General features: G+C 34.1%; 1 protein-coding gene across 1 annotated transcript; it reads right to left on the reverse strand.

Annotated features, from left to right (window-relative positions):
- Positions 1 to 14,086: 14,086 nt before the first annotated feature.
- On the reverse strand, positions 14,087 to 20,216 carry LOC131055857 (protein argonaute 7-like). Its single transcript, XM_057990173.2, has 4 exons — positions 20,098 to 20,216; positions 19,083 to 19,312; positions 16,878 to 18,177; positions 14,087 to 15,500 (listed from the first exon to the last, which is right to left on the reverse strand). The coding sequence occupies exons 1-4, from the start codon at positions 20,214 to 20,216 to the stop codon at positions 14,087 to 14,089; spliced, it is 3,063 nt and encodes a 1,020-aa protein (XP_057846156.2).
- Between the last annotated feature and the right edge of the window lie 7,365 nt (positions 20,217 to 27,581).

The raw sequence follows: 27,581 nt of genomic DNA on the forward strand, positions 1-27,581 counted from the left end.
ATCTTATTGTAAGGTAGTGAACCTTCCCTGAGGGTTGGATCCTTCAAGGTCATCTCATTTTGAGTGTGATCTCTAGGCAATGTTCTTGAATGCATGTGCATTCCCCATTGTAATATTTACATATACTATTGTAGAGTATCATCTTATTGTGGGTAGGCTCTCATAGTGGTTTTTCCACGTCAAAAATATTGGTGTTATGTGTTTTGCTGTCATTATCTTTCTCTTTATTCTTGTTGTAGTTAATTATAATATGATATTGTTCTTGGGTAAGTGCACAAAGATGGTGGTCAAAAAGGGGGGTATTAGTGGACACTTTTTTCTGAAATCAAGTGAATCTAAACTCGGAAGCAAAATTTGAAAGTCATCCACCCAAGATATGAAGATAATCAAAGAACAAATATTGTAGTACTCTGAATCTAGTTTCCAAACTACTAAACTTTTTCAAAATTGGATAAGATTAAGGGGGTCAAATCCTTCGCGCACGAAAAAATGACCCTAATTTTTTCTCAAAAACATAACATAGTGTGTGACATGCGCATCAAAAAAGTCATAGTTAGATTTAGTATTTTGACAAATCCTTTGGCAAAAAGATAGTTAAGAGTGAGCACTAGAAGATGTGTATTTTTTTGTAATTTTTTGTTGAGTATTTTTTTTTTATGATTTTTCCAATCGAGCACATCCTGAAAATTAGGTACCTATTCGTGCGTGAAGCATAAGTTGCACTAAACAAATCGAAAATACAATTTTTTTTTTAAAATTATAAAGAATCAAGTGCACTACAATAATATATAAAGTTTTTTAAATTTGGATAAGTATATCAAAAGGTATCAAAAAATGGTGCACCTATGTCTATGAGAACTATGGAGACACTAGTAAAAGAAATTCAATAATAATATGTTATTGTTGTTCAAATTGAAAAAAATTATATGGTTAGAAAGCTCAGAAGATGGGTGAAAATATGGTGGCAATTTTAGAAATACCCACTTGATGAAGTGTAAACCTGATGATGAAAAAGTCGATAAACCAAGTTGATAAAATAAAACACGTAAAAAATGAGAGAAATGGAGGGAAATCAAACTTCCAAACCATAGCTTTGTCATCCAGGCTTATTTCCACGCCTAAATAGTCAAAAGTGCATATGGGGTACTTATGGTTTAAAAAGCACGTACGGGGTACTTATGGTGTAAGTAGTGCGTATGTGCTATTGTGTAATATGATATTCTATATATAATATGTGTATATACATATAATATATGTAATATATAATATGTGTATATAAATATAATTTATAATATTTATGTATATGTATATATATATATAATATATTAAGTATATATATACACATGTAAGTGTATTGTCTCCCCCTCTCAAATGCATACAAGGTCTCTCTCTCTCTCTCTCTCTCTCTCTCTCTCTCTCTCTCTCTCTCTCTCTCTCCATCCCTCTCTCTCCCTCCCTCTCTCCCCTTCTCCCTTCCTCCATATCCCATCCCTCCCTCTCTCACCTTATCCCTTCCTCCATACCCCATCCCTCTCTCTCTTTCTCTCTCCCCTTCTCCCTTCTCCCTTCCTCCATACCCCATCCCTCTTTCTCTTCTTCTCTCCCTCCCTCCCTCCATACCCCACTGCAACTGTGTCTGCACTTCTATAGAAGTAAGTGAATTTATTTCTTGTCTGCAACTTCCTCTTTGATTTTTATCATGTATGCTCTCTTAATAAAATTCACTGATGGATTTGTGTGTGTATATTGAATAGGAGGAATAGAGTTTGAAATTGAACCATGGGTGTATTACCGTGACAAACAAGGAAACCTGCAGCAATATTCTTCTCGTATGTGTTTCTAATGAGCAGAGAAGATGTGGAAAATAGTGTAAACAAAGCAACATGATGAGTCAAAGTACCTGTAATATGTTTTTTAGAAGGAAACGACAGGTAGGAAGAGAAAGAGGGAGAGTAACACAGATGATGTCCTGGAGAATGATAGTGGTGGGTATGCAAGAGTTCCCATGTTGTTACACAACGCTTATCACCTAAAGAAATAAAAGTTTTTTGTATGCATGGCAGTGGTAGTATATGATGATCACTTGTCAAACAACTTGGAACGGTACATACCCATGAAAGAAATCAAGTGTGTAATTCCTATAATCACAATCGAGATTAGTCTTATAACCTTGCAAATTTAATAGCATCATATGTTTTAGAACTTAGGCAGTACTCTTAGGGTTAGGTCAAGCTCTTACACTTACTTTTTAGCAAAGCCTCATTGTTTGTTCGCTTCGAGTCTCGTTGTATGATGGTCTATTCATAACTTTAAATTTAATATATCATTTATTAGTCCACCATATTACCCTTAGGTGTCATTAGAGGTCGTATTGTTTCCTAAGAGGTCATATGGTGTCCTGTGATCCCTTAAGACACCATATGACCCCTTAAGACACTATACGACCCATAACAACACCATATGGTGTCCTAAGGGGTCATAGGATGTCATATGACCCCTCAGGACACCAATGATCCATAACAACACCATGTGGTGTTCTAAAGGGTCATATGATGTTTTATGACCCCTTAGGACACTATTTGGTGTCGTTATAGGTCCTATGGTGTGGTAAGGGATAATATAGTGTCATATGACCCCTTAGATATTGTTAGGGGTCATATTGTGTCTTGGATTCAATATCTCTTCCTCTCCCTCTCCCCTCCTTCTCTCTCTCTCTCTCTCTCTCTCTCTCTCTCTCTCTCTCTCTCTCTCTCTCTCTCTCTCTCTCTCCATACCCCATCCCTCTCTCTTGCTCTCTCCCCTTCTCCCTTCCTCCATACCCCATCCCTCTTTCTCTTCTTTTGTAATTCCTATAGTCACAATTGAGATCAATCATATGGTGTCCTGTGACCCCTTAAGATACCGTATAACCCCTTAAGACAACATATGACCCATAACAACAGCATATGGTGTCCTAGGGGTCATAGGATGCCATATGACCCCTCGGGACACCAATGACCCATAACAACACCATATGGTGTTTTAAAGGGTCCTATGGTGTTCTATGACCCCCTAGGACACCATTTGGTGTTGTTATAGATCATATGGTGTGCTAAGGGATAATATAGTGTCATATGACTCCTTAGGACACCCTATGACCCCTTAGATGTTGTTAGGGGTCATATTGTGTTCTAAGGGTCATATTGTGTCCTGGATTCGATATCTCATCCTCTCTCTCTCTCTCTCTCTCTCTCTCTCTCTCTCTCTCTCCCTCTCCCTCTCCCTCTCTCTCTCTCTCTCTCTCTCTCTCTCTCTCTCTCTCTCTCTCTTCCTCCATACCCCATCCCTCTCTCTCTCTTGCTCTCTCCCCTTCTCCCTTCCTCCATACCCCATCCCTCTTTCTCTTCTTCTCCCCCTCCCTCTTTCTCTTCTTTTGTAATTCCTATAGTCACAATTGAGATCAATCATATGGTGTCCTATATCCTTTCTCTCTCTCTCTCTCTCTCTCTCTCTCTCTCTCTCTCTCTCTCTCTCTCTCTCTCTCTCTCTCTCTCTCTCTCTCTCTCTCTTTCCCTCTCCCCCTCTCCCCCTCTCCCTCCCTCCATACCCCTTCTTCTCTCCCACCCTCTTCTCTCCCTTTCTCCCTCCCTCTACCTCCCTCCCTCTCTCTACCTTCCCCCCCTCCCTCTCTCCCTCTCTCTCTCTCTCTCCCTCCTTCCCTCTCTCTTTCCCTCTCCCCCTCTCCCTCCTTCCCTCCTCTCTCCCTCCACCCTACTCTCCCTCTCCCTTCCTCCATACCCCTTCTTCTCTCCCACCCTCCCTCCTCTTCTCTCCCTCTCTCCCTCCCTCTATCTCTCTCCCTCTCTACCTTCCCTCCCCCCCTCTGTCTCTCTCTCTCCCTCCTTCCCTCCCTCTACCTCCCTCCCTCTCTCTACCTTCCCCCCCTCCCTCTCTCCCTCTCTCTCTCTCTCTCTCCCTCCTTCCCTCTCTCTTTCCCTCTCCCCCTCTCCCTCCTTCCCCCCTCCCTCCCTCCCCCCAATCTCCCTCTCCCTTCCTCCATACCCCTTCTTCTCTCCCACCCTTCCCCCTCTTCTCTCCCTCTCTCCTGCCCTCCTTCCCTTCAGCCCCCCTCCTCTCTCCCTCCCCCCTACTCTCTCTCTCTCTCTCTCTCTCTCTCTCTCTCTCTCTCTCTCTCTCTCTCTCTCTCTCTCTCTCTCTTTTCATTCACATCTTTTCTACTACTGATAGTGCATATGGGGTATTGAAACTATTAGTTCACTGCCCTGCCATAACTTTTTTAAGGCAAAGGAGTGTGTACATGGTACTTATTACTTGTAAGCATGTACGGGGTATTGAGCCCATTATTCACTACCCGACGATAACATTTTTTAGGCTTAGGAGCGCATACGCGCTACTTATTAGTCTATAATGGGAAAAAAGAATATTGTTGGCCTTGCCAACATTTTATGGACTAACAGCATGTACATGGTTATTAATGTAGCATGTACCTTTCCACCTGGATACGCTCGTGACGTCAGTTTGTGCACATGATGAACTGAATCAATTCTAGCCAATCTGGCAACTTTGCCTTGCATGCAACTAACGATTTTTGCAGTAGGCGAAAAAATGCTACCAATTGAAAATGGGGCTCTCACTCATCAAAAACTGAGATAGGCCATTGTAGAGGAGCCTCACATGACCCCGCAGGTTCAAACGGATTGACCATATGTGTCCTGTATTTGAAGAAACAGTCCATCAAATTTTGACAATTTTTTGGACTCAGGGCACTTGAGAGATCACATTGGTATGGTATGAGTCTCGACGTTTCGGTGCTTTGGGATGAATGATAGGGGCATGCCTAGCGTAAACCTGCCCACTCGGATGTGCTCGCGACGTCAGTTTGTGCACACGACGAACAAAAATTGACCATTACGAGCATGAGGGTGCTCTCGCACCAAACACATATTGTTGTTTATATTCATATTGTCGACTTTTGTTGTTTATATTCATATTGTTGATTACATATGCAAATATTCATTTAAATTTATAAAAGGACAACCACCAAATACAACGAATACACAATAATGAGCTGAATACAAGGAGTTTTATAGGGTTAATTCAACATTTTAGAAATTTAATCAAATCATATTCCATGATCGCAATGTTTTATATCATATATTTTTGTTGTTTATATTCATATTGTTGATTAAATATGCAAATATTTATTTAAATTTATAAAAGAAAAACCACAAAATACAATGAATACAAAATAATGAACTTAGTACACATTTATTGTATCGAATATATATATATATATATAAGGCATGTTTGCCAAGTCAATACAAGTATTACAAAAATGTGGCATATGCCATGTCCAAATCAATATACAATAAAAATGTAGAATATATCTACATGTATTGGTCATTCTATGACCAAAACTAACACTAGATGATCCTAAACTTGTGGTGGATCATCAAAATTAAGCCTCTTCGATGCAGTACACGGCTCTGTAGATGGTTGCAAAACCACAATTCAAAATCCAAGTTAGAATTCTTTTGTAGAAAATAGTTCACAATTAACAACATAACTATACATTTAACTTTAATTCCTTTGCAATTTAAATGTAGATTACCTCATCGGCTGATCTAGGAGATAATGTCTTCGCTCTCCTCTCCTTGTCACTCTTAGGAGTTTTCTTGAAGCCATACTTAAATGGATCCACATTATGACCGTACTACGAAGGGGTCTATTGTAGATTAAATATACAATTAATACAATGTACTAACATAAATATATCAAAAACACTTAAAATCTATAATATAGAGAAAAATGTCGTACCTGTGCCTGAGATGCTTCTCCAATGGACTGAGGATGTCTCACCATCAATGTAGAAACTATCACTATTACCTATACAAAAAATGTTCAAAGATTAAATACAATTAATGTAACGATAAGTATTGAAGTTTAAAAAAAAAAAATTTTACATATCAAACAAAAGTGTACTGGATCCTGAGATGCTTCTCCAATGCACAAAGGAGGGTTCACCATTGATGAAATAGGTATGGATATTTCTTGTATGAAAAAATTATAAGATTATAATATATCACAAGTTCACATGTACGCGTGCATGTAATCATGAAATAAAGAAAATAAAGTAGAGATACATACCTCCTCCCTCTCTTGATCCACGGGCGAATCAGGTGCATTCAACAAATCCACATAGCTCAATGGCCACTGTACATGTAAAATAGACAAAAAACACAAATCAATCTACAAACCCCAACTAATACTTGATTTCAACATTTTCAAACAATTGTACAACTAAAATTGTGTTCAATTACCTTCTTCCCATGTTTTGGCATCTTCGAGGAATTCTTTTTCTTAGGACAAGCCCTAGACGCGGAGGGGGTACCCTAAAAAAACAAAATTAACATGAGATATTAGTACAAATAATAAATTAAACATAATTTTAAAAATCTAAATGAAATGACTTGCATATTCCATCAAAACAACACATAAAAAGGGTTGTACAAAATATGATACCGTATAGCCTTATAGGCCAAAATCGATTGCTGAGAGTGTGATGTCATCAATCTGGGACATTTCGCCCCTTGTCAACACCTACAAACGAAAAATTGGACCAAGCATTAAAGATAGTTAGTATATCTTATATTTTTTTGAATTCAAAGTGTACTATTCTATTTTAACATGCTACAAAATTTATACCTCAGGCATTGAAGTTGCAGCTATAGTAACTAGGGGAGGAGTATGGGATACCACTGCTGCATCCTGAAATGCATATTATTTGTCTCAATTTAAATCGATGTGTAAATAAAAATTCATTTATGTAATTACAAATTTAAAGTGATTGATAAATAAAATGCTATGAATTCAAATCAACACACTTGTGTCTCTCACTCATGGGCAAACACCATGTCCATCAACTCATGTGTTAGCGCAAAATCCTCAGCAATGCGGGCCTGACATCTACTCTTGCAAATCGTGCACAAATGAGATAAGGATCTATCTGCACCGGTTGCATCATCTATCCCCGAGCATATCCCCAAGTAACTAACACACATATGCTAGACAGGCTCTTTGTCATCACCTAATGGCTCATCATCCAATAAAATAGGGTGTGCTAATGACGTCCCATGTTGGATGATGGCACCAGTCAACGTTGTGGTCGCTTGAAGAGTCTATAGCTCCATCGACTTTTTCAGCTCTACTGGGACAGCCTGATGCACCTTGGGTTTGGGTGCTAGGGGGCAGTGACTCTTCGCGGGTAATCGCCTATGGGTTCCAGGTCTATCTTGGGCAGAGCCACCAACTCTACTATGGAACTCTCTCATGTAAAAATAGTCTGGGCGCACATTGAGCACAAACTCACAATATACTTTTCTCAAAAAATATAATGGCACCTCATAATTATTACAAGGTGGATCATCAAAGAACATCCACCACCTCTGCCAAAAAAGATTCTTCATCTACACATTGGTACACCAATGTATGGGAAACCTCTTTGCATTAAGAGGTAATGACTGACCAGTTTTGGGATCAACGAAAAGGGCACATATTTGTTGTTCAGTAATTTTTTTTTTTTTACTCCATCGTATGATAGTCCATCGACATAGAATTGACGACACCTATCCCTAAAGCTTCCCCATTTGGTAATTTATGTGGAAACAACTACGACACCACTAGCTAATGTTTCTGGGCTAGTGGTGAGGGATTGATGATGCTCAAGTTAAGAATTTTTCAATTTAACAATCAGTCTATTGATTTTAGATGTATTTTATCTTAGCTGATTAATTAATTGCTCTTGTGTTTTGGGTGTGCGGTCAAAAGGAGGAATTGGGGGTTGTTCTTGTGTGTTTTCATGAGGTGGATTTGGTTGTTCTTGTGTGTTTTCAAGAGGTGCATTTGGTTGTTCTTGTGGGTTTTCAAGAGGTGCATTTGGTTGTTCTTGTTGTGGATTAGAAGAATCTAGTTTTTGAAACAAAAATGAAAAAACCTGATCAAAATTAATGAAATTAAATTTAAAATGTAAAACAAATTGAATAAACGAGAAAAAAAGACAAAAATAAACAAAACTAACCTTGATCCATAGCTTGGAGGATAAATCTAGCACCTCATTCATGATTTAGGAGAGGAAATGAAAAAAAATGAAGTAAAAACGTGCTATTCACGAGTAAATGAGACCCAGTTTTTTTATAAAAAAATTTAACAGGCACCGCGTACGTTGTTATATTTGGATTATTAGCACGTATGTGCTCATTTTCCTATGAGCAGCATGTATGCACTCATTTTCCTAGGCGTAGCATTTACATGCTCATTTTCCTAAAAGCAGCGCGTACGCGCTACCTTCTCTAGGCTCGAGAAGAACAAAACTAAGTGCGTAGGTGGGAAATTCAAATTTTAAAACCGCGTACGTGTTGCTTATTTTTACATGTTTTTTTTGGGTGGTCTCCACTTTTCTGACCACCATCTTTGTGCACATACCCCTAATCATTGTCAATGTTATAATATTAGCCCTAGTCCTTGTATTTAATCATTTCATGTCCAATTATAGAAATTCAACTAAACAAGGAGAGAGGAATCTAATTTGTGCTCATCCTTTCCCCTTAGGTTTGTGGATGACCCTATTGAGTTTTATTCCCCTTACTTTAATATTGTTGGGAATTGAGTTAGATTCCTAGTTTGCATGTTTAGACTAGTGAACCCCCTCATTTTCATCATAAACATTGGCATGGGTTAAGTGGTAGTCCTAAGCTCCAATATCTGATATCTCCTTGAGTAAGGATTATTTTATCTAATTTATGGCAAGAAAGTGTGACATGAGGAGATGGAATTATGATAATTGATGGTAAGATATGGTTAAATTATTATTTGGGATGCTACATTATGTTAGACAATGGAAATAAATTTAATTTTGATATAGCAATAGATGTTGTGCACAAGATTATAGAATACCAAGGTGACAATGTATCTAGTGCATGAAAGGCTATAGTGAATACCAAATAATAGGATTAATGAATATGTAGTGAGATAAACATCATAAATGGAGAGGAATTTCCATCACATGACAAGGTGATTATCCTTCATGGGTCTTGTGTGAGAACAACCAATAAATATGTCTCTAGAATAGTTCCTTTCACATCTCAAGGTAATTTACCTTGTTGGGCCTTGTGGGGGAACAACTAACAAACATGACTCGTATATATAATATATCATTCCCTTATACATGTGATTTAAACCATACAATGATATATAATAATTATGATGACTATGTGTAGGCATAATACGAATCAAAAGATTTATTAAAAGATGAAACAAAAAAAAATCACAAAAAAAAAAATATCACAAAGGTAAATCAATTCATTAAACAATCAAGTGTCAACTAACACATTGTAAATGTAAATAATGTGATAATTTTATTTCATCAAGATTGATGTTGCTTTCTTAATTTGACAATAAAAGTGTAATGTTTCAAGTGTGTAGTTTGTGTATAAAGTAGGTGCTACTATGCGAGATTTTATTGATGGAAAATGGTATGTGATTCATGGGAGGGAAATGATATGTTATTAATGGGATGGTGTAGTTGAGAAGTACATGAAACTCATTTATTATGTAAGGTATCTAAATCCCTAAGTTAGACAAACAACACATCTCAAGATTAATTCCAAATCACAGGTAATAACCTACCCATAGTGTTATGAAATGCTATGGAGGAGTGAACTGTGACAATGGGAATGAATGAATAAGTGGAGGAATTAGATCTATGGATATTTGGTTGATGAGAACCTAGAAGATGTTGAAATTCAATATATTACATGTGGTTCCTATAAGTAGATTTTCACTATTGTACGTGTCCAAGGTGCCACTAAAAGTGGTTTTACTAGAGGATGATTTTATCAAAAATATATTTAGTGTTTGTTATTTCTTGTTATATTTTAAAAAAATAGTCTATTGGGATATTAATTAGATTAATAATGAGATTTATTGAGGTATAGGATGTTTATAAGATCATCAAGTGAATAAGTCTTAGGGATAGCTAATTGATATGCTTTTTAAACTATACTTAGGTGTGATGACATAAGGGCCTAACCAACGAGGCTCAGTATTTCATCATTTAAAAAACCATAACCCTACATAAATTTAATTAAATAACTATTTAAATCCTACTAAAAAATTGCATGATAAAAATTAAGGATGAATTTGAGTTATTATTAAAAGAGAGTTTACTTAAAATCTTATGTTGAAATTAAAAGAGATTTATCTTTTAGATCCCTTCATACTCTTCCACCTAAGTATCAAACATGGGATTTAAAGTGTAGATATATATTATCAAGAAGTCTAGATTTCAAATGAAGCATGAGTTAATCTTTAATGTCTATATATTATTACATTTTCATAAAACATGATTTCTCTAATAATGTAATGAAATAATTCTATCTTGATATCTTATCGCTATGCATCTCTTTTATGAATAAATGTAATCTTGAGGCATGGTTGATCTTAATGGTATATATAAGTTGTAGGTTTGATCGTAATGTAATCTTAAGAGATGGTTGATCTTAATGGTATATATAAGTTGTAGGTTTTTTATAGGATGAAATTGTAAATATGATGTTGTAGGGTGAATTACATAGTTTGTTTTTCAACATGCAAAAGTTTAGTTCTTGGTTGATAGTATGTGTTTTTTTTTTCTCATTCGATGTTATCTAAAATGAATGGTTGGTTATTTTCCTAGTATTTTTCAATCATTCCAAAGCATTAATGGAATTGGTCAACATTATTTTTCATCTACTCTAAACCAACTACACTCTACCCATCAACTACCTCTATAATATATGGAAAAATACTACATAACATCCCTCCTATATAGACATAAAACTATGATGTTGTAGGTTGAACCACACATTGTGTTTTTCAACATATAGAAGCTTAGTCATGACTAATAAACTTGGTGTTTAAAAATTGAATAAACTTTGTTTACTAAATTTTTATAATAGTACATTGCACTCCTTTTCATCTTGTGCTTGATTCATGCTATACAAAGTGTTATTTTATTTTACTGCGTTGAACTTCAATAGGAGAATAAATCTATTGGTTCTTGATTCCAAAAATATGGTATGAGAACCTCTTTCTCAATATCACAAACCAAAAAAATATCATCTTTTTTACTCCAATTAGCTAACATTATCATAATATTTATATCTATCAATCAACCATTTGCTAGCATTTTTAAAAATTAATTCAACTATTTTAAGAATTTAATAGATGTAATAATCTAATAAATTTTTTACTATCTTATAAGAAAGAAAACACTTTGAGTATATTTTAATTTACTAAAAAATATTATTATTCTCAAAGAGTGTCACAATAAGCATTAACAATAATAAAATAGATAATTTATAATTATTGTTTCAAGTCATTTATCTTTTAGTAAGAAAATGTTTTTCATGATAAATTATGCATTAAAGTGGATAAGATTATTATATTCTTAGAAATTAAAAAATGATCCACAAACTTGTCTTTTATTTTGTACTAGTAAAAAAATAGATACATCACATTTTCAACTCACTAAATAAAAAATCAATTCTATATGATAATTATTTTTTTAGTTCTATGTATGATGACTAACTAATTAAATTTAATAAATTACATCAAACAAAAACAAATACATTAATATTATTACCTTTGACAAAAACTAATAAATATTTATATTAATGTTGACAAGATACTTTGTATAATACCCCTATATAAAAGACACATAACTATTTAATGCTTGACCAACAAATGTAGGAAATGTTAAGTATAAACATCTTATAAATGAATAATAATATTTTTCTTTTTGATGTTTTGTAGACTCAAGATTCCAAATGAGCTTAGAGTGATAGTGCATAGGATTTATGAGCAATTTAGAGTTAAAATTAGAACTGAAGAAGGCAAGTTATAATGCTTTGGCCATGATAATGGAGTAAAATAAGGATGTCCCCTCTCTCCCACTCCATTTGTGTTGTATATTGATAATTTTGAAGAATGGCTAAACAAAAATATTGGGGAGGATGCCCAACTTGTTGGATATGTGGTGAGGCCACTACTTTATGTGAATTATCTCATTCTAATTATAAAAACTATCCATGGTTTGAGAGAAAATTTTAGAAGTTTTAGAGATCATTTTCCTAGAGTTCAAGATGCAGGTGAACACCAACAACATTGAAGTCATGATTTTTCTTTAAAGAGAAAAAAGTAATAGTTTAATTTCATCTTTGAAGTAAGTTCCCTAGGGATTGTGGAGGAATACAAGTGCTTGAGAATTGATTTTTACAATAGGCTCACCTGGGGGAATCATAAATAAAAATAGATACAAGGGTTTGGAGAACTTTTTTTTTTACTATAAAATAGGTTTAGAGAAGTAGAGTTATTGGATTGGAAATCAGATAAAAATTTTTTTGTCTTTTTGGTCACACAAGTTTTAATTTATGGTTGTGATATTTGGGGGAGCAATCTAGCAAGTCGGAAATGGAAACATATAGAAATAATTTAAAAGCATCTTATCATTAGTAACCTCAATGTCAAATCAATGTTGTCCTATGAGAATCTCTTAGGTGAAGCAAGAATGTTTCTAGTGGAGGTTTCATTGATAATCCATTTGTGATATCTAAAAAATGTTTTAAACCATTGGCCCAAAATGGTTGTTGAAGAGAAGCTAATACATATAAAAAAGATGTGGATGATGAATGAGAAAATGGAGCATTGACTTGAAAAAATGCCCCAACACTAATGAAGAGATAAAAAGGTTGGTGTTAGAAAAAATTAGGGTTTGATAAAAAAAGACTACTTGTGGGTGGCAATTAAAGGTAAGGATAAATTGTTAGTGGTACATTCAAGAACCAAGGTCTATCATCTTAGGTGTGAGAGGAGTAGATGGATTGTCCACAAATAAATTTGGGAAGAAAGGATGTGTATTTTATGCAACAAAGGGGTAGCTGAAACTAAATGGAACTTTATCTTTGAGTGTGTTTCTTAATAGGATATTCATTACCAATATTTAAAGAACTTGAAGGTTGGTTGTCTAAACCAACTTTTCAAGGAATCAAGGCTTCACAACATTGTTGGTTTCTTGATAAATTTTATATTGTTTAAATATTAAATTATTGATTGTTTTTTCTTTTTATTTTTAGGACTTGTTTTTGCAACTAAATCTTAATTTAATTATACCTAAATATTAAAACATATTTCGTTTCAAATTAATTATATTTAAATATTACAAAAGAATTTTTCTATTTTAATTAATGATCTTCCAATTCACATCTCGGTACTATTCTTCACCATACATTGCTCCTTCAGCATATTTTAGGCCCACCAATACAATAAAGTATTGTCATACAAAATCTTCACTAATTCAAGGGTGTGACAATTCCTTCCAACTAATTACTAAGTTTAAACTTTTGAAAAATAATTTATTTATTTGTTTACAAATCATGCTTTCAACAAAGCTTAGCCTTTTAATCCTACATTAAATTTAGAAGGTCACATTAGAAAAATTTTGCATTTCAAACTATACTAGTGTGCTAGTGAGAAAATTTAATGTTGGTCAAAATATTTATTAGTCATTTCGAATGAATACATTCATGACTATGTTATTATATTTTATCTTTATGTTATAAGATATAATAGAGTCAGTGATGATGAGTTATATTGTGTATATATTTTACAAAGTGTATATTTTTCATTTATAGATTTGTGTGTTTTTGATGAAAATATTGAAAAAATGGTATATTTGAATAGCTCTGATTAATTTATATGCTCATATGAAAATGTTGAATAGCGCCAAATGTACTCAAATATGGTTTTTATCATGCTGCCACCATGCTTTTCTAGCTTTCAAAATTTCAAAAGCAAAAAAAGGATTTCCTCACACTTGTGTAACTAATTATAGTCCATTTATGCCCTTTGCTTGAAATGGCCTTTAACCAGGGTGTTCGTGTTGTTCATTTACTATAGTCTTTGAAATATGACAGACAATTCATAAAGTTCGCAAATCAACAACACAAAACCATGTTTATGCTAGCCCCTGGAAAGGAGAAAATACAGATTATCATATAAAAAACATGGAATTCTCGACCCCATCACGGATCTTCGGAATACTGGTAGGCGGTGAAGAAGATGATGATGAGGCTTCGAGATACACTCGGCCTCTGTAGGCTGCCAGATGAGCATAATACACGGGAGGCACCAGTGAGACGGGCTTTGTACACCTAGCAAACGTGTAACAGAGATTATTGATGAGTGTCTGCAACTCATCGGAAGTAAACTCATTCCCATCTGAAAGAACATGATAATGGGTTGGCTTGCTGGTGCCTTGCAGCGCATAGTGACTGCACAGATAGAAGTCAAACTCCCTTGGGTGAACTATTGTAGTGTCCACGACTGTGCCAGGTGTCACGTTGCGTACTGATCCACTCTTCACGTCGAACAGCCTTGTGTGATGCCTCTTCTGTACTACTATGCATGAGATAATCGGCTCAGCCGCTCCTTCAAATTGCATGTATGCGTCTCTCATGGCTGCTAACTCATCGTTTAGGACCATGTCGAATTGTCCCTCGCTCACCCCGTCTCTGAAAAAGAGAATCCTTTCGGGCAACTTTTTGTTCTTGTCGACATACTTGGTTAGCAATTCCTTAGACATGTCTCCTAGCTCTGAAATGTGTTCCTGACGGTTTTTCTGGCATCGCATTGTGGCCACATAACGGTTGGATTCGGGCGGATTGATGCTCATGACAAGAGCAGCAATTGACGGGCTTATTTCATCTCGCTTGCCTGGATGATTCACGTCTGCTCCAAAGTACACAACGTCATGAGAGTTCCCAAAGCGTGGTATTTTGGTGGTATCTGGGTCGAGCGCTACATTACTCCCGCCTACTTTGGCATTGACCTTGAGAGCAAAATTTGCCAAATATGGAGAACTGAATTTTGTATCACCATACCTTATGACATTATCCCACAAACAGCATTGCGTTACCAGGCCTATCTCTGTCTCACAGATAAGCTTGAGGCTTTCGTAGCCAGCGTGCTTTTCCTCCATAATACATATCAAAATTTGTAACTTCCCTTGGGTAATGGTGTATATTTCAGTCAGAGTCTGCTTCAGCTGTGCCACATTATCAAACTTGGCCATTTCATCTGATTCATTAATCATTGGCTCTGTATGCATGTTGATGCCTAGGGTATTGAACCTTTCCACCATGGCAATGCAGAAATTATTCACCACCATACGAGTCTGCTCTCCTGTCTCCTGATTTGCAAAATGTATGATTCCCCATCTCTCAATATATTTTCCATCAAAAACATGGCTTTTAAGCAGGTTCCATTTCCTGTCATGTGGCCGTGGAATAATACGTCTAAGTTGCCCCCGGTCACCCAGCCTCAGCTCGGGTGCATCTAGCACCCGTGCTGTGACTCGTGTCATTTCTGCAACAACTGCTATTTGAAAATGGGGTAGATATGGGCCACTGCAACAAACACCAAAATCAAAAATAAAAGATGTTGGACATTATGGTTTTTCTATGGAATAACTAACTGCATTATATATAAAATAGTTTATTCCAAAATTCTAATTAGAGAATCACAGTTAGTTATCCGCAAGGTTTGTGACAAGCTAAGTACAATCTGGTGAAAATTTGAAATTAAATTGAAGAAGGGGAGAAAAAAAAACACTCAAATATGTAATTCGTTTTGCATTTTTAAAAAATCAGAATTGATAAATGAACGTTAGATAGATTGATTCTTGTTAATGTTAAGCAACCATTCATATTGTACCATTCCATCCAAGCTCAGAGAGGCAAGCAATGTCAAGTAAATTTTGGTCCCTACAAGAAAGCACTGCTGCTTTAAATTGAGCGTACTACCCGTACTTGTCATCAAGGCAAACTAGTTTTGTTTCACATCTATGTTGTCAGAAATGAGAAACGAGAAATGAAACAGAAACAACAACAAAACGAGAAACAGAATATTTAAAGGTTGCGTATAAGAAACATATATATATATATATATTATCAAAATAAAGACCAAGAATATTATAGATCATTTCTACATAATTTTAAAAGGATTCTAGATAGAAAATGAAAATACATATATCATAATGTTTGCAATTACATAATTAAAATATCAAAATATATCATCAAAAATTAAAATATTTCTAAAATAACTTACACTATGTATATAAAACTTATTTTAAAAATTAATTTAGAAAAACAAAAAAATAGTAAATCTCTAAATTACTTTCTAAATTAATTTAGAAAAAAATGAAAATGATATAATAAATTTCTAAACTAAAATAATTTGGAAAGAAATCTTCTTCATAATCAATCGTGTTAATTTTAGAAAAAAATTGAAAAACTCAAACTCCCAAACTCCCACTGCTGTGAATATTAGAAACATCCGAACAGAAACATTTAGTGAAATAGAAAATTAACAAATCTATTTAAAAAAAATAAAAAATCATTCCAACTGGCATGGCCAAGAAACCCGTTTCTCCAGCGTTGAAACCGGTTTCCTTCGTTGAAACGGGAAACGGCAGGGTGCCGTCCCGTTTCTGGCAACATAGTCTCACACTGAGTAGAATGGTTGTTGTCTAAACAACAGATGAAAAATAATACATAAAAAAGCCTGTATTTTGAAGTTGAGGTAGTTTCATGGTAGTTTAGCGAGGTTGTTCACTAGAAATGAGGTTGTTCACTAGAAACATAATGAAAAGATGACTCGTTTATTCAGGAATATTTCTTAGGTGAAATAATCATGTTGATCGTTGAGGTATGTGGCATTATAAACAAATTGCAAAGTAGTAGAGACATGGTAAGTTATGGTAAAACTATTCAATGAAAGCTTACCCTGTAGGACCATCTTGTCTTCTCATCATTTTTTCAATTCTTTCTTGCCTCACGCCCACCTGGGGACAAGCCATGTCCCGCATTTTTCTTTGCTGAATTGCATTGAGATTATCCTTCAGAAACCTCTGCCCTTCACAAATTTCGCAAAACTCCATGGGAACATAATTGGGTTTGTCATACTGCTGACTCAGGTCCAAACAAGGAAGCCGTTGGTACTCAATTTTCTTTCCGTAATGCTCCCAGTAATAATTCACAAGGCTAATGCTCCGCCTCTGCTGCCCGTTTTCTTCAATGTTAAACTTGAGCTGTCCGGTAGTTTCTTCAGTCAGTCTCCACACGGTGTATTTTTGCTTTGTAGCCCTATGTCTGACGGCTACCTTCAAACCCTTCAGAGCACTTTCAGCCGCCGTTCGATATTTTTCATCGAGACCTCTGTTTGGTTGGCAATCAATTTGTAGATTCTCCCGCAAATAATCTAGTACACCAATTGTTGCATTGAAATTGAAAGCCGCTACAGAAAAATCCACATTAAGAGATAGCCCCTGGGCCGTAGGCCTGAGACTCATTGAAAACCCTCTTGCAGCAACAATATCACTCGTAAGATCCATCTGCTCATTTATATCCTTATCATAAACAGTCCGTCCCATGATCATCCGGGTGCTGCTGGGATGCTCCCTTACTACCAGATCCAACGCCTGCAACATTTCCTGTTGCAGGGTCACATGATTGCCTGTATTTCTATTAAGAAAATCTGCTAGTCCATGCCCATCTAGCGTTTTGGCTAGCGTTAGACTCACCTTATATTCTGTAACATCACTGCCTTCCCCTTTAGCTGGGAGCTTCACGGTAAATTCCCCCTCTTGCAATTCGATCGCACTGTACAGGTTCTTTTTGCCATCGTAAATAGGCTTTGCATTGGGGAAATCCACGTGAATATCTGCAAACAGTTTGTTTTTAATCTCTTCTGCATCTGCCCTAGACACAGTGGTCGCTATGTCTTGAACCTCCTCAGTAGAAGCACCACGGCCTCCTTTCTGCTTTCCTCCACGTTTGGAAGCATTATTTTTGACAGACTGGCGTGTTATCTTCACATCATAATGGAATATCTGTTGAGTGGGCTGAAATTTGACCTTGAAATGATTGGCAAAGAGATCAACCTTTTTACACCTATTTCGCTCTCCAGCATCGGGCCTCCTCATAGGCTTCAAAGTCTTCAAATTTTCAGAGTTCTCTTTTTCAACGCTACTACCGGTACTGATGCTAGCGCTAGTACCAGGAATAGCCAAACCTGGATTCATTCCTAATAATTCATATTTAAGTCGAAAAGAGCTTCAGTTAAACAACATTGAAGATTTCAATCCATACTCTCAAGTAAAATAGAAATTCAGACAATAAGCATGAACAAATCTCTTCTGAACAACTTTTGAACAAAACTTTGAGCAAGCTTTTCTGAACTAATTTTTAACAAAATCCTGACCGACCTTTTGAGTGAGCAACCTGACACATAACTAGAGTTGCTTCTCTAGCCATCCATAACTAAATAACTAAATATTCCGAAGCAAGAAATCGATATTTTTAACAGCAAACAAATTTGCCATCCATTATTAAGTAATATTAACCTCTATCAATGAGTTTCCAGTCCCTCAAGCATTAATCATTTAACGTTCGTCTTACAGTCTATGCAAAATTGTTTCGTCATTCTCCAAATAAGCTGAATCGTTCTTGGTAACCATATACAGGACGGGAAATGGATGAAGGATATGTAACTAATTTTAAAAATGGATGATGTAAATTTTCTAAAGAAATTTTTCTCAGAAACCCTATTCTAGTAATTTTGGTAATTTCCACAACAGAAACTATGCAGTAAAGACTGGTCTACATATAACCCCATGTTTCCATGTCTATTTTTTTGGGCAATTAAGTGTTCTCTATTTTTGATGGAACAGGTATTAAGCTAAGGAAAAAAAGGGATTGGAATAAGCAGCCGATAATATGCTAAGCAGCCACATGATAACATGTCTTAAGAGTGCTATTAATCTGAAATTAAACATGAATGGGTATTATTAAATTTTGGAAGGAAAAAAAATTAAAAATAGTTGCTACAAAATTGTCATTATTTTATTTATATAACAGCCCAAATTTCGGGAGGGAAAAAATGCATAAACCTAGAGGAAATTTGAAAAATCAGTTAGCATTCGTATTTACCAGGCTGAACTAAAGGCGGCGGGGCGAATTGCTCTGGCCTTGCACGTCTACCTTGGGTTGGAGCAGGTAGAGGCGGAAACTCGTTGTCATTGAAATTAATCCTCCCGGATTCGACTCCCCGCGTACCACTCCCCTGAGGTGGCGGTTGCCTCCGTTGTTCCTCTCTTCGCCCTCTATTCCATCCTCCCTCCATTGATTCTTTATTCGCCTCAAAAATATTTTTCCCTCTCCTGTTCACAAAACCTATCAATCTGTAGAAATTGTTAAAAACAAACGCTTTTACAAAGTTCAAATACAATTTCAGAAATACCGTCCTAGTTCTTTGATAAGTCCAACAGATAATAACAAAAGGAGATACTGCATGTCATATCATTCTCTAATTTTTCATATTGTACCTTACAAGAAAGGGTTTATCTCTTGACTACATAAAATGAATTTTCATCTTGTATCATTCAACTTAAACAACCTTCCAACTATATCGCAGTTGAAGCTGCAGATAGTTTTTTTTTCAAATTAAAATTGAAAGTTTTCAAGGGTAAACCTCAAGCAATAAAAGAATAACGCCGTTTGCAATCACAGAATCTAAAATCTTGCTCATTTTCAAATCCTCAAACATCACGATTTATACTGTGATTTCAGTATCTGAAACTCTCCACAACCATCAATTATCATTATTCAGCTTTAAGTTGCTGCATGTTGCAATAGTATTGACCTAACCTGATATTATGTGATCAAGAAGGTTTTGTAATTCAGTTTGATTGAATAAAACATTTGCTTTCGTGTTGATCAATTCTTGTGTTTTTTTAAATTTTCTTTAGAGCATGTTATGTTCCAGGTCACAGACACAGAAAAACAGCATTTCCATATCTATTTCTTCCAATGTACTTGCAGCTACAATATCTCTACCATATGACAGAAATCCTCAAAGAAATCGAAATTTAAGAGACATTGACAAAGACAGGCATCATTCTTGACCAAAAAAAAAATAGCGGGCCTAACGAAAATGGAAGGTTACCTGAAGAACTCTGAAGCCCACTCCAACCTGCTGCTGGTAACCTTTGTAATGACCTCAGCGCCCTCAGAAATTGCGTCCTTTATAGGCTTATGATGAAAAATTAATGGAAGTTGAAACATACCGTCACCCTACAACGTACCCAAAAGAAAATAAAATAAAAATTTTCTGGCAAAATAAAATCAGACTTAAGTAAACTTGAATTCAATAAAATTTACCTGAATGTACAAGTATTTGCACGTTAGAATTGTCAGTACCTTTGCTTTAAACGGATTATGAATTCAATAAAATTTACCTGAATGTATAAGTATTTGCACGTTAGACTTGTCAGTAACTTCGCTTTAAACGGATTATCAATCAATAATCAAATACCCTTCACATTTCTTTTATAATGTAAAATTAATAGGAGGTTGAAATAGACAATTGTGTTCATTATTTTTGTATCAATATTTCAGATGACATTATATGATTCATCATCAGAATGAAGAGAGCCAAAAGAATCAACCCGATCTATGTTCTTTTGTGATTCTTTTGACTCATCCTGATGATGGATCACTGAGTGTGATCCCAAAAATTGATGCAAAAATATTGAACCAATTGAATCGAGAAACAACATTCATTCTATATGATAGATTGCAGAAATCTATTGACATTGAACATACACAAAAGATAATTAGTAATTATAAATGTAAACTCTCCCCACAAATTAATAGATACGTTATTGAAAATCTTATTTATAGAAGTTTAAATAGTTTAGTATATTGCAATTCTAATAGTTAATAATTAAAGTTGAAATGATCTTTTTAGGGAAGCATGTGTTTTAAAGTGTCAGATGATATTAAAATAATCTCTTTTTATTGTTTTTTTTTTTTTAAATGATTCATATCCAGCTTAAAGATTTCTTAATTAATTGTTTAAGTTTTGAGAAGGACAATTTCTAATGATTTGATATACTGAAAAAATTATAGTGAAAATTCATACCAAAATTATCTAGGTGACTATATTGCTTGAAAAATTGAAAAGATTATTTTGAATATTATAAAGATTGTGTGACATAATATTTCGAGAGTAAGATAAAAATTTAAGAGGTTTTTATATAATTGTAAAAGTTTGTCATAGTCTAATTTATGGACTTTTTATCTTTTTATCGTCAACTTTCATTTTGTTTGATCTCATAATTATATTCCAAGTTCAATAATTAAGTTGTTTTTTAATCATTGGTGGATATATTATTAATATGTCAATCATTAGGGAGGGTTTAGGTGTGCTAAAGATGTGAGGACATGAGGATGAAGTAGCACGTTCAATAAAAGAAGACATTAAAGATATATCTGTAGATAAGAGCGATTGAGTAGATGATTGAACGTAATGCTACAAAGATATTTAAAGGCACCCAAAAGATCTACAATCACAAAGGTGTACAAAATCTCCAAACAAATGAAATCATTTTAAACTTAAAAGGGCATTGAATACAACTACTTTGAAGCCATGAGTTGTCATAGAAGATGCAAGCCACATCCAATTTTTTCTTGTAAAAGAAAGGAAATGAAATAAATGAGAGGCATGAATGAGTGTTTGTTGAATGGTTTAGAAAATAATCTTTTCTAATCTCGTGGGAATCTCATCTACCACTAGTCCTCTACTAACTTGTCTAGACAAACATAGATTATATTGAGATTTTTTGGCTAGTGAGATCACCATTTGAGAGTTATTTTCTTTCCTTTGTTTGTTGTTTTCTATTTGTTCTTGGTGACATTTTTCTAGTTTTCTAGCTTGTCAATTGCAATAGTAGAGCTCTATCTTATAATCATCTTTGCACCATATAGTGATGGCATATTGTGTCTTTAACTTAATATAGGCATGATAAATAAAGCAATATTAACATCTGAATATTGAAGACAATATAAAATTCAGTTCATGTAATTTCATAGTCAATATATATTCTTGAGAATAAAACTTAATAGCTTACAAGATTAGTTAGAATCACACAACAAAAAGAGGTTAAGCAAGATGTGTCTTCTTCAAGCATTTCAACAAAGCAAGCATGTAAATCCAAAATACATTTAAAGAATGGTGTTGAGTCACAAAAGAAAAATTTTGTCTAAACAAAAGCATAAATCTATTGAGTCAAAACTCACTACTTCAACCAAACCCATTGTCATATTTTTGGAATCTTATAAATTGAATAGAGGAAAATATAGGCTTGGTTACAAAGGATTTGTTGGCTCTTATGTTACAAGATATTCTAAACCCATCAAATTTGTATTAGGTGGGCATATTAATCAATTGCATGAAGTCTAAATTTGATGGCGATTCTTGTGAAGTTCAAAAATCGAAGAAACTAAAAATATTTTTTACTAAATCCAATAATGTCCAAATTTGTTCCTATTATGGATGTCAAGGTCATCCTTCTAGTACTTTCTTTGATCTACACCCTTATTATTCATGTGGTCAACATACTCAAGATTCACTTCATTATTTTTAAAAGAAAGTGCAAAAAGTTATGTTGCATGTTGCTAATCCTTTGTTTAAACCAATACCAAAGAAGACATCAAATGCTTTTCTATATATTACATTTGTGACATCTTTGGCAAAGATGCAATCAACTGATCCAAATAAAGCTATGTTAAACATTGTTGAAGCTAATATAGATGATGACAATGATGTTAGTAATGCTACTACTAATGACATTATTGTTGGTGATGATAATAATGATGTTGTTAAGGAAAATGATTGTGTTAAAGATATATTTTATGATGATTATGATGATGTTGGTCCTTACTTATATATTCCACTTATTTGAGACTATAGAGATAAAGATCTTACCACTTGTTTAGTAAAAATAAGAAGACCTTAAAAAAAAGAGCTTTCTCTAAATAGAAGAAGACCTTATGATAAAGCCAAGGCACTTCTTGATTTTGACGTTTCTACTCTTAAAGAACAAGACCTTATGACATTGACTACATCTAGATCTAAACAAACATAGTTAATATATCCATACCAAGTATATCACTATCTAACATATCAAATCCAGCATATAATACCTCCTCGGTTGATTGGAATTCATATCAATAGGCACATGACCAATTCACACAAGCAATTAATCTCCTTATATTGAAGCTTCTATCCCCATGTCCACCACTACCATACTAAAAATTTCCCTTTCACACAATCATTCATGAGAAAGATATTTAGCATCCTTGTTTCAATCCTTGCACACACCACAATAAACAACATCTAAAATGATTTCAACTATACCCTTCATTCCACTTATTAAAAACTCAACCTATGTCATCCCATTCATACATACCTTCAATCCAAATTATATTTTCCCAATTCAACCATGCATTATATTTTCCAAAATCAAACACCTAACTCTGCACACACACACACACACACACACACACACACAATACCCTAGATAAATATAACTAACTAGCATGCAAATAGAGCTAATTTTTAAATAAAACATAATCTAATACAAATCAATCATAAATAACTAAATACATATGCACATTAATCTACCATTTACTAGATATGTACATTTCAATTTGAACATAATCATAAGAGCATATTCATATGAACTCAATACGCAAGTGGAAATAAATACAACTCATCAAATATCATTCAAGGGAGTTCGGTTTGTCATCACTATGGCCTTCCCAAGCTTATCCTAAAACAATCAACAATACACTCAAGGTGTTACCCTTTCTAGACAAAAAAATCTTCCAAGAAGAAAATTCACTCCTCTAGGATAACCTATTGAAACAACTTTACAAAAATTAGTTTGAAAGCTATAATGATTACATTAAGTGAGGCGAGAAATTATGAACCATTGAGTGAAACCCTCATGGTTCAAAGGTGATGAGTTATGTGACTTCATATAATCAAAGGGCGTAAAACTTATAATTGTGTCAAATTGTAACATATTATTAAAGACTTTAAAAATAATAGTGATGTTAATATAAAATATAGTTCGATCTCAAGACATTCAATTATCCACACCCTAAGCATGGAAAATAAGATACCTCTAATAAGGATAGTAATATTAAGAATGCCATTTATCTATAATTGGATATTACTACATCATAGCTCACACAAGAAAATACAATGGATGTATTTCCACCATATCAATTGAAGATCAGTCCCTTCAATGTGTTGTCACTACATGTAGAGGTAAGGTTACCGTTCCATGAGGGCTCATCCAAATATCATGAACCACATCTAAGTATATAATTTTGGATCATTTAGGGGAAACTCTTACACAAACATCCATCCTAGAGCACCTTAAAATAAAGTACTCTAAGAGTCTCTCATACCTAATAACATAAGTATTGATGTATTCGAAGACATGATATGACACTTCACTTATTCCCATAACTTGGTGTTTATAAAAAATGACCAAGGTTTCTAGACAACCCATCACATGATGAGGCTTTTAACTTAGAGCTTCTTATCTATAGACATGAGGTTAAGAGACTCATTATAGATGGGCATGATGTTTTAAATATTTGTACCCTAAGATTGGTAACACAAATAGGATATTGTAATGATTTCATTGATTCCCAAAACAATATCATAACCAAAACTTATGATAGTATGAAGTGTGATTCTAAAAGAAGAATGACATTAGTGTCATTATTATTAACACTATTTTTCCCTTTATCTCTCATATAACATCCTTCTTGTGTATCGATGAATACATGCTATGCAAAATGTACCTTCATCTTATCATCAATGTATAAAATTTCCTCATAATAATGGTGAAGTCACTATTCATGTGATCCACAAACTTTTCAAAATTTCAAAAACTTTGAAGAAAAATATCATAGGTTTAATCAAGTACCCATTAATCAAGAAGCCCCATCCTCATAATCCTATGTGAATGCATCTATTGTAGTGTCATCTTCCAAATCCCATACTATCAAGATTCAAGTCTTATGTCAAATTTTATCAAGATTACAACATGCAACAATCCTTTTGTGTGGTTCAACTTGGAACACAGGTTTTATACCACTATTTATCCAAATTTTAAAACATAATTTTTTTGAGTAATTAGAGGACCATGAATGTCAAAGTGGCTATATTTATGTAATGTGGGAGGGGTGTGCAATGATAGTACTAAGAAGAGAATTTTTATAAGATATTATGCACTCAATATGCAACTAATTTTGGGAGTGAAATGTATTTATTGCATGAATAGAAATTTAACATAAATGAGGTATTTTATAGTTTAAATGATTCAAGAAATATATCACAATATAATATAAGGTGAATCATAAAATACAATTTCCTTTTGGAACTTGAATGTACAGCCACATAATCAATATATCATAAAAGCCTTTTGAATCTTCAAGTTGCTTATTAAATATTGATCACAAGAAACCAATTAAAATATTATAAAGTTGCCATCTAAATATTATCATTAACTATCTCATTACATTTATGAATATATGTGGATACTCAAAAATGACAAAGCAACAAGCCAACATTTAATATAATTTTTTTATATATTTAAGGAACCATTTTAAAGATGTGATATAATAATATAAGAATATTGATTAATAGGATTAATCCCATGACTAATATGTGTAGTTTTAAGATTTTTTGCGGAATTAGTCATGATGTAAGATGTAAATGTAGGCACACTAGGCATGGATGTAGGCATAGGCATAGAATTGTTGACTTAACTAGTGGGCTGAGAGTAACCAAGGACTTCGTCACAACTTTTGATTGGCATGATATTAGTGTCAACAATATGAGAAAGGCCACACGACAAATCAACACCAATTTTATCACTTTGCACTATTCATTTTAATCCTTCAATCAGCAAGGTTGCCTCACTTTTTGGGTATTGTTGACTTATCCATTGTTGAAGATTTTCAAGTTCATTGTCAATCTTCTCTAATTGGTCAATGGTAACCCTAGTTAGTGATTCATCCACATCATGAGAATAATGAGGAGAATGGGGATAAATAATATCATTTGTTAGGTTGAAGGAAGAATTAACATTCTCATGAAATAAGTTATCTAAATTAGGCTCCATATCCTTAGTAGTCAAGCCTTTGGAAGCCTTAATTATACAACTTCTTCTCAGGGGAATATTGTATGTAGGCATAATGGTAACAAAAATCATGCACAAAGGAGAGAAATTTAAATGCGCAATTGAAAATTATAATTAAGCAATGCAATTTGTTGTAATAATGATTGATTGATTGATTAATTAATTAATTAATTAATTAAGCAATTCGAATTGTCATTTTGAATGATAATGCCTCTAAATCATAGCATAACATGTCATAAAGATCAGATCTCAAAATAGACTTGAAAAATTATGCAACCCACAAGTTAATTTTAGAATTATAAATTAGGGTTTTTGTGAATTTAACCTTTGAATTTATGCAGTTCAATTGAAAATGAGATCTACGAGTGCAAATTTGAATTTTAAAATACATAAACAATTAGATCTAAGACAATAAATCAAAATTATGCAACCCACAATTTTAATTTTAGAATTATAAATTAGGGTTTTTTTTAATTTAATGTCTAAATTTATGTAATTCAATTGAAAATAAAACTTATGAGTACAAGTTTGAATTTGAAAGTGCATAAAAAATCATATCTGAGATCACAAAGTAGAAATTAAGCTGCAAGAAGTCAGGTTCACAAAAAATGTAACGAGGTTAAATTAGGGGTTGGGTTAAATTAAGATAATAAAACTACTAAATGACCTAATGAACTAAATTACATTTTGAAGGAGAAGGAATCTAATAGATCTAGCCTTAGAAGACATGGCTTTTGTTATATTTCAGCTCTTTGTGGGGCCTTTCTCCTTCCTAAAGTTGAATTGATTTGATTGTTGATGATTAGGGCAAAATAGGTGTAATTGAAATATTCTATTAGAAACAATAAGCTACAAATGTTCCATGGAGCCATTGACCTAGATCTAGGAAATATAAGCTATTTGGAATTTGATCTCAAAGGTTGAGGTTGAGTTTCTTCATTGTCTTCTAAAACTGAGGTTGAGTTTCTTCATTGTCTTCTAAAATTTAAGAGTAGCTAGAGCTCTCCTCATCATCCATTAAGAGCTTGTAGTTCTCTCTCTCAAGGTAGAATGAATCTGACCTACCTCATTTTGTTTTTCCTCTTTTTATAGCTACAACTCAATAGTGGAAGGTTTCATCTCTCTAAAAATAACACTTTTTCTATAAAGAACCTTCTTTGTCACTAGATCCCAAAGCTTGTACCCTTTTATACTAACACCCTCACTGATAAAGATACACTTCACTACCATGTTCTCCAACTTAGATCTCTTTTCACCTAGAACATGAGCATAAGCTTTACAACCAAATAGTTTGAGACGTATTATTGAAGGATTATATCCTAACCAGACCTCCATAGGTGCCTTATCCACAAGTATATCAATGTAAGAGACCTATTTACTGGATATTAGGGAGTGGTTGAAACTTTTATTTGAGGCTAGCACC

Source organism: Cryptomeria japonica, chromosome 11 (assembly GCF_030272615.1).
Source record: "Cryptomeria japonica chromosome 11, Sugi_1.0, whole genome shotgun sequence".
Classification (NCBI taxonomy): domain Eukaryota; kingdom Viridiplantae; phylum Streptophyta; class Pinopsida; order Cupressales; family Cupressaceae; genus Cryptomeria; species Cryptomeria japonica.